The 17,829-nt window shown below is 39.0% G+C and overlaps 1 protein-coding gene across 4 annotated transcripts in view; it reads right to left on the reverse strand.

Moving 5' to 3' along the window:
- Positions 1 to 3,895: 3,895 nt before the first annotated feature.
- The window catches only part of chchd3a (coiled-coil-helix-coiled-coil-helix domain containing 3a), a 103,580-nt gene continuing 89,646 nt past the window's right edge, over positions 3,896 to 17,829 (reverse strand). For 2 of the 4 annotated variants that reach the window (XM_047390454.1, XM_047390457.1), the window contains exons 8-10: positions 10,364 to 10,499; positions 8,851 to 8,891; positions 3,896 to 3,931 (exon numbers count right to left, since the gene is read on the reverse strand). In XM_047390454.1, the coding sequence (XP_047246410.1) occupies positions 3,922 to 3,931; positions 8,851 to 8,891; positions 10,364 to 10,499 (187 nt within the window). In that variant the 3' untranslated portion in view covers positions 3,896 to 3,921. Of the gene's footprint in view, positions 3,932 to 8,850; positions 8,892 to 10,347; positions 10,500 to 17,829 lie in introns of all 4 variants that reach the window. The other 2 variants (XM_047390456.1, XM_047390455.1) reach the window with 2 other exon arrangements.

The following is a 17,829-nucleotide window of genomic DNA, read 5'->3' on the forward strand; positions in this document are numbered from 1 at the left end:
GAAATGCCAAAATGCCAGACGTCCAGTGCCAAGTACCCACAGTCAGTGATGATCTGGGGTGCCGTGTCAGCTGCTGGTGTTGGTCCACTGTGTTTTATCAAGGGCAGGGTCAATGCAGCTAGCTATCAGGAGATTTTGGAGCACTTCATGCTTCCATCTGCTGAAAAACTTTATGGAGATGAAGATTTCATTTTTCAGCACGACCTGGCACCTGCTCACAGTGCCAAAACCACTGGTAAATGGTTTACTGACCATGGTATCACTGTGCTCAATTGGCCTGCCAACTCTCCTGACCTGAACCCCATAGAGAATCTGTGGGATATTGTGAAGAGAACGTTGAGAGACTCAAGACCCAACACTCTGGATGAGCTAAAGGCCGCTATCGAAGCATCCTGGGCCTCCATAAGACCTCAGCAGTGCCACAGGCTGATTGCCTCCATGCCACGCCGCATTGAAGCAGTCATTTCTGCAAAAGGATTCCCGACCAAGTATTGAGTGCATAACTGTACATGATTATTTGAAGGTTGACGTTTTTTGTATTAAAAACACTTTTCTTTTATTGGTCGGATGAAATATGCTAATTTTGTGAGATAGGAATTTTAGGTTTTCATGAGCTGTATGCCAAAATCATCCGTATTAAGACAATAAAAGACCTGAAATATTTCAGTTAGTGTGCAATGAATCTAAAATATATGAATGTTAAATTTTCATCATTATATTATGGAAAATAATTAACTTTATCACAATATGCTAATATTTTGAGAAGGACCTGTATTTGAGTTATTGTTGCCTTTCTATCCGCTCAAACCAGTCTCCCCTGACATCTGGCATCAACAAGGCATTTGCGCCCACAGAATTTATGCTCACTGGATTTTCTCTTTTTCGGACCGTTCTCTGTAAACCCTAGAGATGGTAGTGTGTGAAAATCCCAGTAGATCAGCAGTTCCTAAAATACCCAGACCAGCCCGTCTGGCACCAACAACCATGCCACGTTCAAAGTCACTTAAATCACCTTTCTTCCCCATTCTGATGCTCGGTTTGAACTGCTGCAGAATGTCTTGACCATGCCTAAATGCATTGAGTTGCTGCCATGTGATTGGCTGATTAGAAATTTGCGTTAACAAGCAGTTGGACAGGTGTATCTAATAAAGTGGCCAGTGAGTGTGTGTGTATATATATATATATATATATATATATATATATATTTGTGTGTGTGTATGGTTTTAAAGAGGCAAGCTGATATATTTTCCATGTTATGAATAAATATTAAAGATGAGTTATCTAGTTTGTTTGCCTAGAAACTTATGAAAGACTATGCTAACATAAACTTGTGCTCATATACATTTGTTTTGAGAATTATTTGGTTCAGTTTCATCCGTCATACCAAGGTCTGATTACTGCCTGGCCTGTTGAACTAAAAAAGTACTTGAAGGGAACCTGTCTGACAACATGAAGTAGGCTTAAAGATTTAAAAAGGCAAGACGTCATGCTCTGATCTAAAGAAATTAAAGAACTGATGAAAAACAAAGCAATGGCATCCATCAGTGGGGAAAGGGTTATACAGCTATTTCTAAGGCTTTGGGACTCCATCAAACCACATTGAGAGCCAGCCAGTCAGTCATTTTCTACCGCTTATTCCATAGTCAATTGAGAGCCATTATCCACAAATGGAGAAAACACAGATGAGTGGTAAACCTTCATTGAAGTGGCCGGTCTTTGTAGATGTATTTTCTCAGCTTATGGAGAAAAAAATACAACCAAAATGTCATTTTTTGATCAATAAAACCCAGTATTTAATGCACCAGTATTATAGATCATGTGAGAAGAATTTGTAAAAATGTGGTTTCCTTCTTTTCCAAAGAGGGGACAAGACTAAACTATTGTGACATATTTTTATAGATGTTCAAAGGCATTTAAGGTCACATTGAAGGTACTTAATCCAATCACAAACTCAATATAATCTTAAACTGATTAGTTTTGGTGCATTTTTAGATAGTGTAGACATGCGTTTGGTGGAAAACAAGTGAAAGATGACAAAAAATACTTGGTCTGTTCCTTGGAGAAACACCTGCCATGAACCTCAAAATCCATTATCCGGAACCTTTAAAAAACTCCCTACACACACACTCACAGAGCAAAAGAAGCAAAGCCTTAACCCCTCTGAGACGCCAAAAGTCAAAAAGCAGGAGGACAGCTGACTGACATTCAGAGGCGGATTAGTCACAACAAATCCCACGCTTGCTTGGACGGACGCACACACACACACACACACACACTGCTCCTCTTGTCCTGTCCATCACGGAGCTGCTCCTTCTGATGCCGAATTAAGATAAGTTCTCCTCTCCTGAGGTCACATCAGACCCAGGCCGTGTCCACATCCACACCATTAAAAGAGACGATGAATTACCTCCGCTTTAACCCAAATTGACAAAACTCAAGAGACATGCAGAGTTTGTTGGTTTAGTTGAATCCTAGCAGGAGTTTGGAAGAATGCAAGTGCTCTGACAGGCGAGAATAAAGTTGTAGCCTCCGACTGGGAACATTCTTATTTGTCTAATAAAATAGCATTGCATTTTTATAAAATAGGAAAAAATTAAAGTTGCATAGGCTACTATAAGAATTCCAACTAGGAACATAATAAAGGGGGTTTCAAGCAAAAGTTTGTGAAACTAAAACATCTGTTACAGTTTAATGAATACAATTGAATACATTTAGTTTGGTGTGCTTGAAACTAAATGTGTGTTGAAGTCTAAAGCACACAGCTGTCTGAGCCTTCAGAAAAAAAAAAAAGTTTGTAGCAGCTTAGGAGTCTGATAAAGGATTTAAATGAGGCTCAATAGAATTTGAAGTTAGCTGTATGTAAAATTGTCTATAAGGAAAAGACACTGAAAACAACTGCCAACATGCCCAGGTTTGGCTGCCCATACAAGTACACCTTGAAAGTGGACCGCAAGATGCTAAAAAGCGTTCAAAAACCTTTAAATGTCACCATGGGGGCTACAGCAGACTCTTGCTACAGTTGATATAATAGTACATGACTGTATAATCACAAAGAGAGAGCACAAATTCAACTCTAATGGGAGGTGTGCAAGGAGGAAGCCCATACTCTGACATAAAAGCCAGACAAAGGTTTGCCAACGAGAACATAGGCAAAAACTAGGACTTCTGGAAAAATGTATAATTTGCATCCCCACAACAGACCAGAACAAATGCATTTTATTAAAACACCTGAAAAAGTGGACTGTATTGTTTAATTTTTATTTCCTCCTATCAAACAAGTGTTGGTGTTTGTAAAAGCTCAACACAGATACAGAACATGAAAATCACCACAACAGTCAAACACACGAATGCAAAGAAGTAACAGATGCTTTTATGTGCATTTGTGTACATTATAGTGCATGAGGAGCAGGAAAACATTAAATTATGGAGAACTAAGGAGGACTGACTTTTACTAGCACAAACACTTGTTTTTCTGTCATAGTGAAAGGAGACCAGTCTAAGGGACCTGTGACAGGGATGGCTGGCTTTCTGGAGGTGGTCAACAGTTACAGGTAAAGCAGACGGCCAAGCTCTGTCCTGTTGTTCTGTCTTACGCGTCTTACGCTGTGTTTCCAAAACATCACACAGCATCACTGCCTCTTTGTCATACTCACAGGAGAGATTGACAAAAGGGTAAAAGAAGTAGGAAAGAAGGTAGAAACTAAGGAAACACATGTTCTATTTCTCTCTCTCAGGATGTTGTGATCTGTGAGTCTAGTCTGGTTCGGTGCTCCACAGGGTACTGAAGGTGCTTGTCTTGGTGCCAATTCATTCTTCTCCTTCTCCACTCTAGTTTAGTTCGTCAGTCCATCAATATGTACTCCCCCGATACACTCAGAATTGCTCCTCCTTTTTCCTCCTTTATCCTTTATCCCCCAGTCCTCAACTTGTTCTGTAGACAAATCAGAGGAGAGTGCATCAGAGAAGGAGCAGCGCACAAAACAAAACATAAATCAAAACAGAAAAACAGAGGAGGAAGATATTATTTCACAGATGAAAAAGGACAAAAAGAGAGGAAAGCCTGAGAGTACAATAAAAAGGAAGCGGATGAAGTGAGTTCAAGAAGCAGAAAAGGGACCCAAGAGCACTGGATTCCATATTAGTGATAAGTGCAAGCACAAATCCCCAGCTCTCTCTGTCAATAACCATTTGAACCAGCCTTCTGTGGCAGATGTGACAAGAAAAAACACCTGAGAGAAGATGAGTGAGAGGGAAGAAAAAAGGAAGCAGGAGCTATAAAGAATCGGTCTAACGTAGATAAAAAGGACGAAACAAAAATACTCTGTTCCTCAGTGACCACCTTAATAACACTGTAAAATCTCTGAAGGAATCTGAGTTTATTTCCCACACTATTAAACCAGCCATAAAATAAATATTGGATAAAAACAGTTGCTGCTACAATACCAACTACGGGTAAACACCTGCAGGACGGTTCCAGTTAAAATTTATACAAGGATCTTGAAAATAAGTTGATCTCAAGACACTTTCGAGTGAAAAAATCAAAATCCATGAAAACTCAAACTCCAGCTTGCAGCGTATTCTTTACCAACTACTCATCCATAAAAATTACTGGCCAAACTTACTGGTAAGAAATTTAGTTTTTTATTGCACACAGAAAACTGAAAAATGAAACGCTTAATTTGCAGAGAATTTAATTTGTGGAGAAAAAAGACTTTACTATTGAAAGCACAGTTAGTACGCTCCACAATCCCTTTAAAATAAATGTAACAGACACATTTTTTTATTTTTATTTTACTTTTCATGTTGATCTGAGCTATAATCTCTCAGTCCTTGTGTGACCATGTGTTCTGATCTGAAAGAACTAAACCGGCCCGTTTTATAATGTGTTTTTCACACAAAAACACTACAGTAAATTCCCGAAGGAACACCATAACCACAGTGAAATGGTGGTGGCAGCATTGTGTTACCCTCACTCAGATGGAACTGAGGTTTTTGTCAAGGTGGATGAAATCACCTAAAAAAAAAAAACAGACCCAAAACCTTCAGCTAGAAAGCTTAAAATGAAGAGGGATTTCATTTTATAATATCAGATTGGACTGCATCCCAATCAACAAAAATATGATTTAATGAGGGCAAGCTTAAAGATTACTAATGACCAAAAAAGAGATCCAGGGAACGGGCTACCCCAATGTTTATAAGGTAGAGTAGGTAAATATTGCCAAGTGAAGATGTGGGAGGCAGATAACTCCCTACCAAACAAAACTGCATGCTGACACTGAATCAAAAGATGCCTCAACAAAGTATTTGTTTACAGTGTGCAGTGTCTTGACAGGATTTCTTCAAGTCTAGTTTTTTAACGTCACAAAAATCTGGCATTTTAACAGCGATGTGTAGACTAATGACAGCCCCTGTATGTAAAAGGTAAAAAACAGTGTTACAAAGGATTTAATATGGGGGTTTCCCCTCACTAACTGCATTTGTCTACATATTTCAATGCAATAAATGATTCTACAGTTATAAAAGATTACTTTGTTTTAAGGTTTTGTTATGCACCCTTCAAAAAGGGTTTCAAAAAACAAGGCCGGCTGTAGAGATGAGGCCAAATGCAGAGGAATTTTGTATTTTATTTTTTACAAATAATTGCCTCAGCAAATGTGACGAAAAAGCTCCAACATTGCTTTGAAAAACTAAAGTAAAAAAAGTAGTAGGGGTTGTAAGGACTTAAATTCCTTCTGCCTAAATATAATCATAAGCTCCAAGAAATTAAAAGCACAGAGATGCTCCATCTGAGATTTAAAACAGCATAATCATGGAATTTATAAACTATTATAAAAAAAGATATATATATTAATGATTATGCCTGACCAGTTTCCCATTCCAGTGCCTGCAAATAAAACACAACCCGATACCACAGATGGGGATCTTGCTCAGACTTTGGAAACTGACAGGGGAGACAGACGGGTCAGCCTAAAAAATAAAGTGGCGAAGGAAGAGATAGGGAGCAAAAAAGGCAGTCATGCAGCAAGAATATGGAATGAGGCGGTAAGCAGTGGATGGAGAGATCAGCCTCAGTGATAAACTTCTATTCATTGAGAAGGAGAGAGAGAGAGAGAGAGAGAGAAAAAGAGACTTTATCTGTACCTCCCCTGCCTCTTTCTCACTGTTTGCTATCAAGCCTGTTAAGGGCTGAATGCATTAGAAATGTGACTTGGGATGAAGGAATGGTGGATGAAGAGAGAAAGGGATGAAGAGGTGGTGAGGGGTGAAGGGCACAAAGGAGAGCAAAAGTGGGTCCAAATGTTATCACTGACTGCTGCGATAAAAAGGCTAATCATCAGTAACAAAGGCCAAACAGCTGACAGAGCTACAGTCTCCAGTTGACGGGTCAACATTGTGAAAGTCAGATTTCTGGGGATTGGGTTCCTATCCGTAGTGATATGGCATCTTGGACATCGCTATCTGTGCCCGTGGCGCCGGGTGTTCTGGTCAACTTTAGGATTTAAAGGGGAAACCGATTTTGTTGTGAGAAAACTCTCTGAGCCAGGCTACCAAATGTCTCTGACTTATGAGAACCAACTGTTAGAGGTCACTTTTAGATTTTTCTTTGGCATTTGTTCTTGCAGCAGCTTCCTGCTAGGCTATGATAAAGCCACAAAAACATCCTAATCAGGAAGCTACATCAGCTCGTATCAAACCTACTTCATTCCTTCCCATCTTATTCTGTTGGCTGTGTGATTCTGTATAATATTCCTTTAAAGCCTTATCACAGAACCGTCTCTTTTACACCTAATGACTTTAAAAGCAAGTCTTAAGACAGATAAGCCTAGATGAACAGGAGTGTGCCATGATTGCTGCCGGGTGATAAACACAAGCGGATTACCTTACCGTCTCCGGCTTACTTCCAAACAATTTACAAGATTATAACCCAGCACCCAGAATGCGAGCATACCCTCGCTGCATTCTGACGAGCGTACAGGTAGTTGCCTTAAGCGTGCCCGAGATGAATAAAACATCACTGGGCAATTTACATGATGTATAGCTTAAAAATGTGCCTGCATCTGACTTTTAGATCTAATACTAATACCCAGGAGTGACCGAGAGACACAAAATTCAGTTTTCCTCATTTCCGGGTAAAACAATGCAGTTGCAGAAAAATCTAATAGAAAAGCTCTATGAATGCAAATTGAGTCTTTTTGGGGGCAACGTGATAGAAAAGGGGAATCAAGTTAACATCAGCCTGAGTAACATCACTAGAGCCAACCTGTTTCGACTGTAGGAGGAAAAGGGTGGGAAAAAACATTTGTACTTGTAATGAGCAGAGAAGGTAAAGATGGGATGGCTGTGTTCGAGTGGCGTCTGCTGCTCACTTGGACTTATTACATTAAACTATACACAGAGACACTGAAGGCAACGCCTGTGTCAGCAGGTATTATGGAAATAGACTGTAAGGTTCAAACCGACTATTTAGTCATCTCTACTCAGGCGCCAGTAACCTCATGGAAATTATATTCTGCCTAAAAGCAAGCAGTCAGCGTTTGTTCTATAAATGGGTGCACAAGTGCATGCATGGAAAGAGGGTGCAATTTACAGTGCCTTGCAAAAGTACTAGTATTAAGTACTACCCCTGAAACTTAACTGTACTTTGTCACAAAGTTTAATGGGATTTCATGCAACAGACTAACATCAAAGTGATGCATAAAGTTGGAAGTGGAACGAAAACGTTTTTCTTTACAAATAAACATCTAGAAATTTACAATTGTCAACACCTTTTGCTCTTAATCCCACTTTCAGTGGCAACATGAAAGCCATAAGAAATCCCATTTCCAGTTTGCTACAAGCCAGGGAGGGGATACCTCATAACTGTGGAAGGTGTTCTGGTAAGAGGAAACTACATGCAAAACTCTGTTTGGTGGGACACTAATAGTGCTAATAACTCTGTACACAATATCCACATTGTGAAACATGGTGGTGGTGGCAGCATCATAGTGTGGTCATGGATGTGGTAGCTGGTTTAGTACACGAGAAAATGATCGAATGGCCCAGGCAAAGTGGAGACCTTAATCCAACTGAGAATGGGTAGGATTTTGTCCGCTAACTGGTGGGGTGCAGGTTCGAAGCCCCCTCCGTCCATGTCAGTCATTGTGCTCTTAGGCAAGACACTTCACCCACTTTGCCTGCTGATGGTGGTCAGAGGGCCTGGTGGCACCAGCTATATGGCAGTCCCACTACTGTCAGTCTGCTGCAGGACAGCTGTGGCTACAATGTAGTCTACCACTGTCAGTGTGTGAATGTGTGTATGAATGGGTGAATGACTGATTGTAGTGTTGAAAAATAGTTATACAAGTGCAGGCCATTTACCATACAACTGCTTTTCACATCTGCTCTTATAAAATAAATAAATAAATAAAAACGGGGAAAAGTTTATATCTCTAAATGTGCAAAGCTGGTAGGGACATACCCCAAAAAGATTTGCAGCTGTAATTCCTCTGTTAGGTGGTTCTGCAAAGTACTGACTCAGGGAGGCTGAAAACTATTTAAAATCTGCCAAACATGTAGAAAACCACTTATCATTTTCCTTCCACTTCAGAAATATTCACCACTTTTTGTTAGTATATCACATAAAATCCTAATTAAATACATTTGAGTATGTGGTTGCAAAGTAAAAATGTAACAAAAAAGGTTTCATGGGTATAAATTTTGACTTTTACAGAGGGAATACTCTGTACCTATGAGATACAGCTTAGAGGCCTCTTAAATACTATGTAGCTAATAGACAAATGACACTACTTATTAATTCACACTCGACTAAACAGAAACCTGCTCTAACAGACTGAAAATGCCACAACTTACATGTTACTGGTCCATGAAGGTGCGTGCACATGCTTGTCATTCTTTTGAAAGGGAAAAAATGGTTATCTTAAAGAGCTGTAAAATAAATAAGCTGAATTTACTACTTTAACCTTATGTTGAATTACCTGGATTTTCACAGAGTTAGAAATTACACTAATTTATAGTGCCCTCCACATTTATTGTCACCTCTGGAAAAGTTGTGTAAAATAAGTCAGTCTTTTTTTGTTGTAGTAGTTGTATCATCCTCTGCTCTATACATGGTGCAAAGATCAACATCAGTGGTAAGGCTGCACAGTATTAGAGAAACATGTGTCATGTGAAAATATTGTTCAATGTTGCGATAACGATATGACTTACAATAAGTAACCAAAACAGTAAAAAGTGTCATGGTCTCTCTGCTTTGGGTTCATAGCAAACATCCCAGATAACAAGTCTATCCAGCTTCTGGACAATAACGAAAATTCAATATAAGATTCCTTATTACTGCCTTAACAATGACATTTTATCTAAAACGATGGACAATGTCTGCTCTTTTAGCACTGAAAAATGTAATTGTAGTTTCTTAATGGCTTGACCACTGCTTAACCAGTAAACACTTTTTATGCAGGATTAAATAACAAGAGTCCCTAAATATATTACAGCCACAGACTCCCTGAATGCATGGTACTTAAATAATGGGGTAGTAACTATTACAGTCCTTGGAGTTCTTCGCAATATGCATTTTGCATACAGAGATATTGTGATAACAATAACTTTGTGATGCAATGTGCAGGCCTAATCTGTAGCTATTTTCTTGTAGACATTTTGTGACTTACAAAAATCTACACAACAGGGATGAGCAGTTATCAGACTGGTTTTAAAAAGTTACTGTGATGAGAATAACTCATCCTGTGAGAATGACAAATTATCCACCAATGCTTTTTACATTTTAAAATACGACTAAATGCACTTACTGTGAAATGTTTTGCAACACAGTTGCCTTTTTGAATGCAATTATTATAATGAAGCATCCTTTAGTGAGTTTTTTTAGAGAAGTACTTGTTTTTTTTTTAAGCTGCATGCAATTACAGATTTTATGACAAAATACAACAGATTTTTTAATTGTTGTTTGTTAAAAATTACAATTATTTCTTGAATGTGCTTTTTCCATTCCTACTGAATAAATGTTCTAAAATTCTAACATTCCCACTGTGTGATAACACTACTGGAGTAAAAAACAAATTTATTTAAAGCTTTTTAGACATCTTATTACAATAAATACAGGTGCATATAAGACAGATAGAACAAAAAAAAAGGGAGACAGCGAATTTATAAAAACATACTAATGACTTAACGTTTTTGTGATATATGCATGATGCATAATGGCATTGTAAATAATATTAAACAAGTTAGTAAGCATAATAGCGGTATGAAACAAGTGGAAATCAAATAAATTAAATCTCATCTGAAATCAGGCCAGGTTGAGATAAGAGAAATGTTCTAAAATAAACCACTTACTTTAGGGAATACACACCTGTTTGGCATTGTTAATACACTGCAGGTAAAGAGCTGCTATGTTGGAGCAGTTCAGGGTTTTTCCAGCGTTGTCTTTGTAGCAGCCCAGGATTTGGCCCTGAAGGTCTCCACACACTGGATACACTTCATACCTCCTGCAAGGGGTGAAAAGAAAAAATAAAGAGAGTGAAAGAGGAAAACAGTTTTAACAGGTTAGTTAGATGAGGGTACGATCCAAGAAGAGGCTAACGGACTTTAAAGAAAAAGCAAAGCCAAAATAAACATTATGCAAAGGGCGATCAATTAAAGATGGATCATAAATGTGGAATAAAAATATATTGATTTGGATATTAAATCTTTAATTTAATCAGAAGAGAGCTTAGGTAGTTAGAGCTCACCAAGCTACATTGCAGATAACAGTGAGTGTGTGTGTGTGTGTTTGTCTGTGGGTGCGCCCCTTTTTATTATTACTATCATTTCAGCTTGAAAGACCTGAGGCAAGAACCTGCAACAATATTTGCTGCAAGTAAGGTCAAAGGTCCACAGCCTGCTGTTTGCACTACATATTGCCAGAGAGGCCAGGGGGGGATCTAAAAAAATAACTTCATCCCACAAAAAAATGAGATACATTAGTGCACTGAGTAGGGGTTCTGATATTAAATATATAATTCAGAGGAAAGCTTTCTAAGCTGCACAAGGTCTTGAATGTGAGAAGGTAATGACAATACTGATGAGATTCTAATTATTACCCAATCTTCTCAATATTCTGGCAAAGTAGTCTCTCCTCCTACTCATGAGGATCTTTAAAAACTCTTATTACAAATAACTGATAGTTCATTTGGACAAAGCCAACATTTGGGAACGTCTAGCTGAGAGCAACTTAGCAGCTTTACATACAAAACACCATCTTTTGGCATTTAAATAAAAGCTGTTTTATGGAAATATGTCTGTTGATACTGCAGGTAACACATCACTTTATGTTACAATGTGTTAGTCGTTCCTTAAGTATCATCTGCCCCTAATAAAGATTATGGAATATAATGCATGTTATTACAAATGATACACTGCCTTGCAAAAATACTAATTTCTTTAGATTGTTTTTACATCTGACCAAGTTGCAACCACAAACGGTATTAATTTTATTTGGTTTTCATCTCAACTAGGTTTGACCCAGTAGAAGCTACATATTTTGCCAAATATTATGCAACAAAGTTCAAGGTCAATAAGATTGGATAGCGAGAATCTAGACAGCAATTTCCCATAGATTCTCAGTTGGATTTAGTCTACTTGATTTTCAAATGATGGGCTGATCAGCTCTATGAGGAGTTCAAAGATTGGGATATTGCTTGTGTGAAAATCCTCAAAATGTCGAAAACATGTTTTACACTGTAAAGTAGATACAATAACATACAATGTGCTTAAAATGGACTTCTGGATTAAATGTATGCAGGAGTGAGATGTTTTAACCAATCCAAGCACTGAGATATCCCACCCACACTGGTGTCTTGCACAGCAAAAGTGCTTTTGTCCCTCTGTTCACACACCCCATAAAAATCCATAATGACTACGCATGCAGATGCCTCTTGGCCTATTATGCTAATAGTGGTGTCATCGCTTTGCTCACATGAGTGCTCAGGACACAGCATCTGCCTCACTAGGCGCGCCTTGAATGGGTGTGAAAGGCAAAGGGATTTTGCCTGCCAGCAACTCTGGACATCTCAAAGGAATATTGGGCGATGAAGCCAAGCCCCCATAGTCAGAATCAGATGTTTGATTTGCATCCTGGAGAGAGAAATTACCCCCCTGGTGGATACAAAGTGTGGGATTGGTTGCATGGGTCATTACCTAGGGTGCAATACAGCAGGAAGCTGTTGCAATGAAGATGTGTACGTATGCGCCTTTCCCACATGGCCTTAATTGCTTGGAGTGTTGCAAAAAAAATCTATATGCAGTCTTTTTCATGAAGCCTCATATGAGGGCTCGTCTCCAAACCTTCAACAAGCAGATGCATCAGGCACGTGTTATTTTTAGGTTTTGGCCTAAACAGTCAATTGAAGATCTCTTTCTTTTTTCTTTCTGTGTAGACCAGTTTTGAAAGCAGTCTGAGTGAATGCCGCCATTTGCATTTCTGCTTTCTCACTCTTCAGTCTTTAAGCTAAGCTAAGCAAATCTGCTTCCAGCTTTACTGCTTCATCTTAAACCTAAGGATGTAATACCTGTCTGGAAACAGAAAAAGGGAATAAATACGTGTCCTAAAACATAGGACAATTTCTTTGATTTTGGTCCTGGAGCAGCTCTATAACTTAAATAACACCCAACATCTGCCTCTTGCAGTGCAGCCTAGAACATTACGCTGCTGGGAGTGGAAAAGGTTTTGCATTTGTGGATCTATCAAAGCGAGATTCAGTCGTTTGCCAGAATGCATGACAAGACCATCGCTCTGTGTCGGGGGGCTGAACGATGACAACAGTGCTGGCAGACATCGCTGCCATCCTATTCCTATGGATCCTGGCGCTCATTTATTACACCGCCTATGGGCATCTACAGGAACGAGAGGAGCCACAAAAGCGCACTAATTACTTTCTTAAGCATTCCCGTTAATGCCAGGTGCATCCTGCTGATACAAACCGCCGTGTTTATCACCAGTAATGGCCCCGGAGAGAGACAGAAAGAAAGGGAGAAATGGAGAGAAGGGTAGGCAGTGAGAGAAAAAGAGGGTGGACTGAAATAAAGACCATTTCTTGATGAAAAACTAAACAGAGGTACTTCTATTTATGCTTAATCTCCGGTTCTCTCTCGGGGGAAAGGGCTGCGAATGTGTCTGAGTTAATCACAGAGACAATAACACTGTCACACACACTGTGGCACAATGTTGGATCCTCTATCATTAAGATTAACATTAAGTTCCTCCTACCAACAGCACACAGCCGGTGCAAAGTGACTATAACCTCCCCTCCTTCCTCCTCATTTTTACATTAAATGCTCTCATGTCATTTTCTATGTGACTGCAGCAGGATTACGGAACAGATTGAGACAATCACAAAAACAGACACATTAAATTATGAAATCACCAGCCTTATTTTTGTGATTTCTTTAAATGTTCAAAAAATTGCAGAAGTTATTTTTCATTCAGTTATTTTTATTTCAAAATATGACAAATAATTACCCTTTAATGCTGCTTTACTTTTTAAGGTCAACGTACACCATTGTAGAAAAGGCCAAACGTAAGCTTTATGTGGCAACAGTATCTCATTTAAGGACTGATGCATAGCAATTTCTGCCACTTTAGAAATTTTAAAGTTTTCTTACAAATAATATTACAAAACAATTATGACTGATCCAGTTCCTATGTAAGCTAAGCTGCGAGGCATTCATAAACCAGGACACCATATCAGGTTCCCAGAGCAAAAAAAGTTTCATTTAATTATGTTTACGTGGTGTAACGGAAATAAAGGAGGAGTGGGGGCCGGAGGCATGTTCAACATTTTAATCTCTCTGGTTTTTCCTTCTTTTATAATTTCAGCTTTTGTTAAGGTTAATGTGTTTATCTAAAAAGGGAAAATACATTTTTAAGACCGCTATGCTTGAGCAAACTTCTGGATTTTGAAAGCCCAGATCTAAACTTCATCAATGGTCACATGAAATCCAGTTGTCCTGCCACAAGGAGATGAGCAGATGAGGAAGCTTTGTTTTCCTGCTTCCTTCATTATTTTACTTTCAAATTATTTCATCGAATTTTTAAATTAACTTATATAATAGGTTCTCATTTCTTGAAAAAGAATGTTCAGCACCTCAAAATTCAAACTATGATAACAATTTACGGTGCTCTGTTTCAACCACCTGATTCAGTCTCATCTTTATTTTCCATGTTCTCTATTCCTTGTCCTAAACTAAAAAGAGATTCATGGCATGCCTAATAAAACTGCATGTGGCAGCAGACACCAAAATAAATACAGTCATCCCACCATATACGATGTATTATTTGCACTGTGCGAGTTTAAGTGCGTGCTCTGCGCCCCTTTACCCTCGAAACAGTAAATCTAAACAGTCATACGGGGTTTCGACTTATTGCCATCAGTAGCAGTAAAGGTCTCCATTACAACTCCTCGTATAACCCAATACACACATGCACCCATACAGACACACAAAATCCCTGTATCCCTGATCTATTGATAGAACAAAATAATAAAAGGGAGGCAGAGGTTGGTTTACGTGTCTATATTAGTGTTTCTAAGCATGTCATAAATCACAAAGAAAAGAGGAAGTCAAAAGAATAAACCCTGCCAGTGGGTAGTCACAATGCAGATGTTCCACTGCAATAAAAAGCACTATAGGGCAACTAATATTACCAATGTATTTAACAAATACTAACAGGAAAATGCATGACAAACCCATTAAGGGTTGTTGATTTTAAAAGAAAGAGTAATATTGAAACGCATGAAAGAAAAGTCAATTCCTGGATCTGACTGAATGTTTTTGTCAAGTTTCCTTAGAAGAGAACAGTGAAATCAGAGGGAGAAGCCAAAACATTACAAAGGCCTGAAAGGGTTCCACTTTACAAGTTTACTTCAACTGTGAGTAATGGAATCTAAACCAAAAATCTAGAAAATCACATGTGATTTTTAAGTAATTAATTAGCATTTTATTGCATAACAAGTATTTGATCACCTAACAACCAGTAAGAATCCCGGCTCTCACAGGCCTGTTAGTTCTTCTTTAAGAAGCCCTCCTTTTCTCCACTCATTACCTGTATTAACTGCACCTGTTTGAACTCGTTATCTGTACAAAAGACACCTGTCCACACACTCAATCAAACAAACTCCAACCTCTCCACAATGGCCAAGATCAGAGAGCTCTGTAAGGACATCAGCGATAAAATAGTAGACCTGCACAAGGCTGGGATGGGCTACAGGAAAATAGCCAAGCAGCTTGGTGAGAAGGTAACTACTGTTGGAGCAATTATAAGAAAATGGAAGAAGTTCAAGATGATGCAAGATCTCACCTCCTAGGGCATCAATGATCATTAGGAAGGTGAAGGATCTTTCCAGAACTGCATGGCAGGACCTAGTCAATGACCTTAAGAGAGCTGGGACCACAATCTCAAAGAAGACCATTAGTAACACACTATGCTGCCATGGATTATAATCCTGCAGCGAATGCAAGGTCCCTCAGCTCAATCCAGCACACGTCAAGGCCCCTCTGACGTTTGCCAATAACCTCCTGGATGATCCAGAGGAGGTAGGGAGAAGGTCATGTGGTCCGATGAAACAAAGATAGAGCTTTTTGGTCTAAACTCCACTCGCTGTGTTTGGAGGAAGAGGAAGGATGAGTACAACCCCAAGAACACCATCCCTACCGTGAGGCATGGAGTTGGAAAAATCATTCTTTGGGGACGGGACGACTGCATCGTATTTAGGGGAGGATGGATAAGGACATCCATCGAGAGATCTTAGCCAACAACCTCCTTCCCTCAGTAAGGGCATTGAAGATGGGTCGTGGCTGGGTCTTCCAGCATGACAACGACCCGACAGCCAGGGTAACTAAGGAGTGGATCCTTAAGAAGCATCTCAAGGTCCTGGAGTGGCCTGGCCAGTCTCCAGACCTGTACCCAATCAAAATCTTTGGAGGGAGCAGAAAGTATATATAGCCCAGTGACAGCCCCAAAACTTGAAGGATCTGGAGAAGATCTGTATGAAGGAGTGGTCCAAAATCCCTGCTGCAGTGTGTGCAAACCTCGTCAAGAACTACAGGAAACGTCTGATATCTGTAATTGCAAACAAAGGTTTCTGTACCAAACATTAAGCTTTGTTTTTCTGATGCATGAAATACTTATGTCATGCAATAAAATGAAAATTAATTAAAAATCCCACAATGTGATTTTCTGGATTTTTGTTTTAAATTCCATCACCGCTGAAGAGTACCTATGATAAACACTAAAGACTTCTACATGCTTTGCAAGTGGGAAAACCTGCAAAATCGGCAGTGTATGAAATACTTGTTCTCCCCACTGTACATGCAATAAAGAATAACATACCAGCGGCTCTTTCTTCTTTCTAAATACATTCCTCCGTCCTCAAGGGGTCCCTATATCATTTACTAGTGTCCTTTTTCAAGCCTCCCGCTGTACGTCAGAATATTTCCTCAGAGGGACCATATTCTAATAGGCTTATATCTAAGTGTACATCCTGTAAAGAACAAATCGAGCATGTGCATTGGCACAACCTAAAATTCATGTCTGGATTTCCTTTCAATCTGAACATGTTTAACCAATAGACTATACAAGGAATAGCACTAATCTACTTCTCTAACCAACATATATCGACCATGACATGCATCTGCTCTGACATCGGACTTTAAAATGAAATTCATAGATCTCTGTTAATGATAGAGCAGGCTTCGATAGGGCGAGACAAGTGTGTGACTGCACATGGTCATTTGTCATAATCTCAGGAACATCACAGCTCTAAACAGATGGTGAGCCAAAGGGCTGCAACTCTTGAGACAGGGACAAAAAAGATGCTACCAACCCTAGCAGTGGATGGCATTAAAGGGTCTCTGGAAGAAAAGGATTGAGAGACATGAAATAATGAACGATTGAATGAATTTTGACAAAAGACGAAGCACCACTAGAAAAGTCTGAATTGTGTCTCTGTAGTTCAGACTGATTGCTTGCGGTTTAAAAGACAGAGGAATGGAGATGTTTTTTTCTTTGTCATTAAATGTTTCGATTTTCCACATTAAATATCAATTCAACAGCAGAGTGGAAAAGCATTTTCCTCATTTAAACTTATTTCCCCCCCAATAGTTTTCCCTCTTTGTGAACTCATTCCAGCGCGTACTTCACCGATAAACAGTCCTATCTAGGCTAACAGAGTATTTAGATCATCCTGATCTACATAAATAATATTTTAAATCCAATATTAGGTAGGACCACGCTGAGATTGCCCTTTAGTGTGTACCATCAAATCAAGCTGAGGATAATTCTATGTAAGAAGTGTGAAGGAAACTTCACAGCCCATGAACTAATGAGATTTTATTGGGCAGGTTTCACCACTCAACTCTAATCTTCTAAGTAACAGTAAGGCCAGCTAGCTCCAGTAAGATTAATATAGTGTTAGATTTGCCTCTGAAGTCACACCTCAGATCTGGACACAACATCGTACCCAGGTTTTAGTGTTTGTTTATAGTTGGAAGTTAGAATACCAGTGCGATTTGCTATGCAAAGGTTTGCACAGCAATGTAATTGTTATGCAGCCAACAAGTGGCTGCAATACAAGATGATAACATCTTCTCTCCATTTTTGGTAACAGTGGTAATCAAATAGTGAAAAAACATATTGCCAAATAGAGTTTGTATAGTACTGTGCGGCACTGCTTTATTGAGATACAAACCATAAGAGGTGCTAAACAATAAATAGTTTATACCTGCAACTTCACTATGTTTTATACACGTGGCAGCCATACTGGATACTGAACTAAAGGCACT

The sequence above is a fragment of the Girardinichthys multiradiatus genome, chromosome 17 (assembly GCF_021462225.1).
Source record: "Girardinichthys multiradiatus isolate DD_20200921_A chromosome 17, DD_fGirMul_XY1, whole genome shotgun sequence".
Lineage (NCBI taxonomy): Eukaryota > Metazoa > Chordata > Actinopteri > Cyprinodontiformes > Goodeidae > Girardinichthys > Girardinichthys multiradiatus.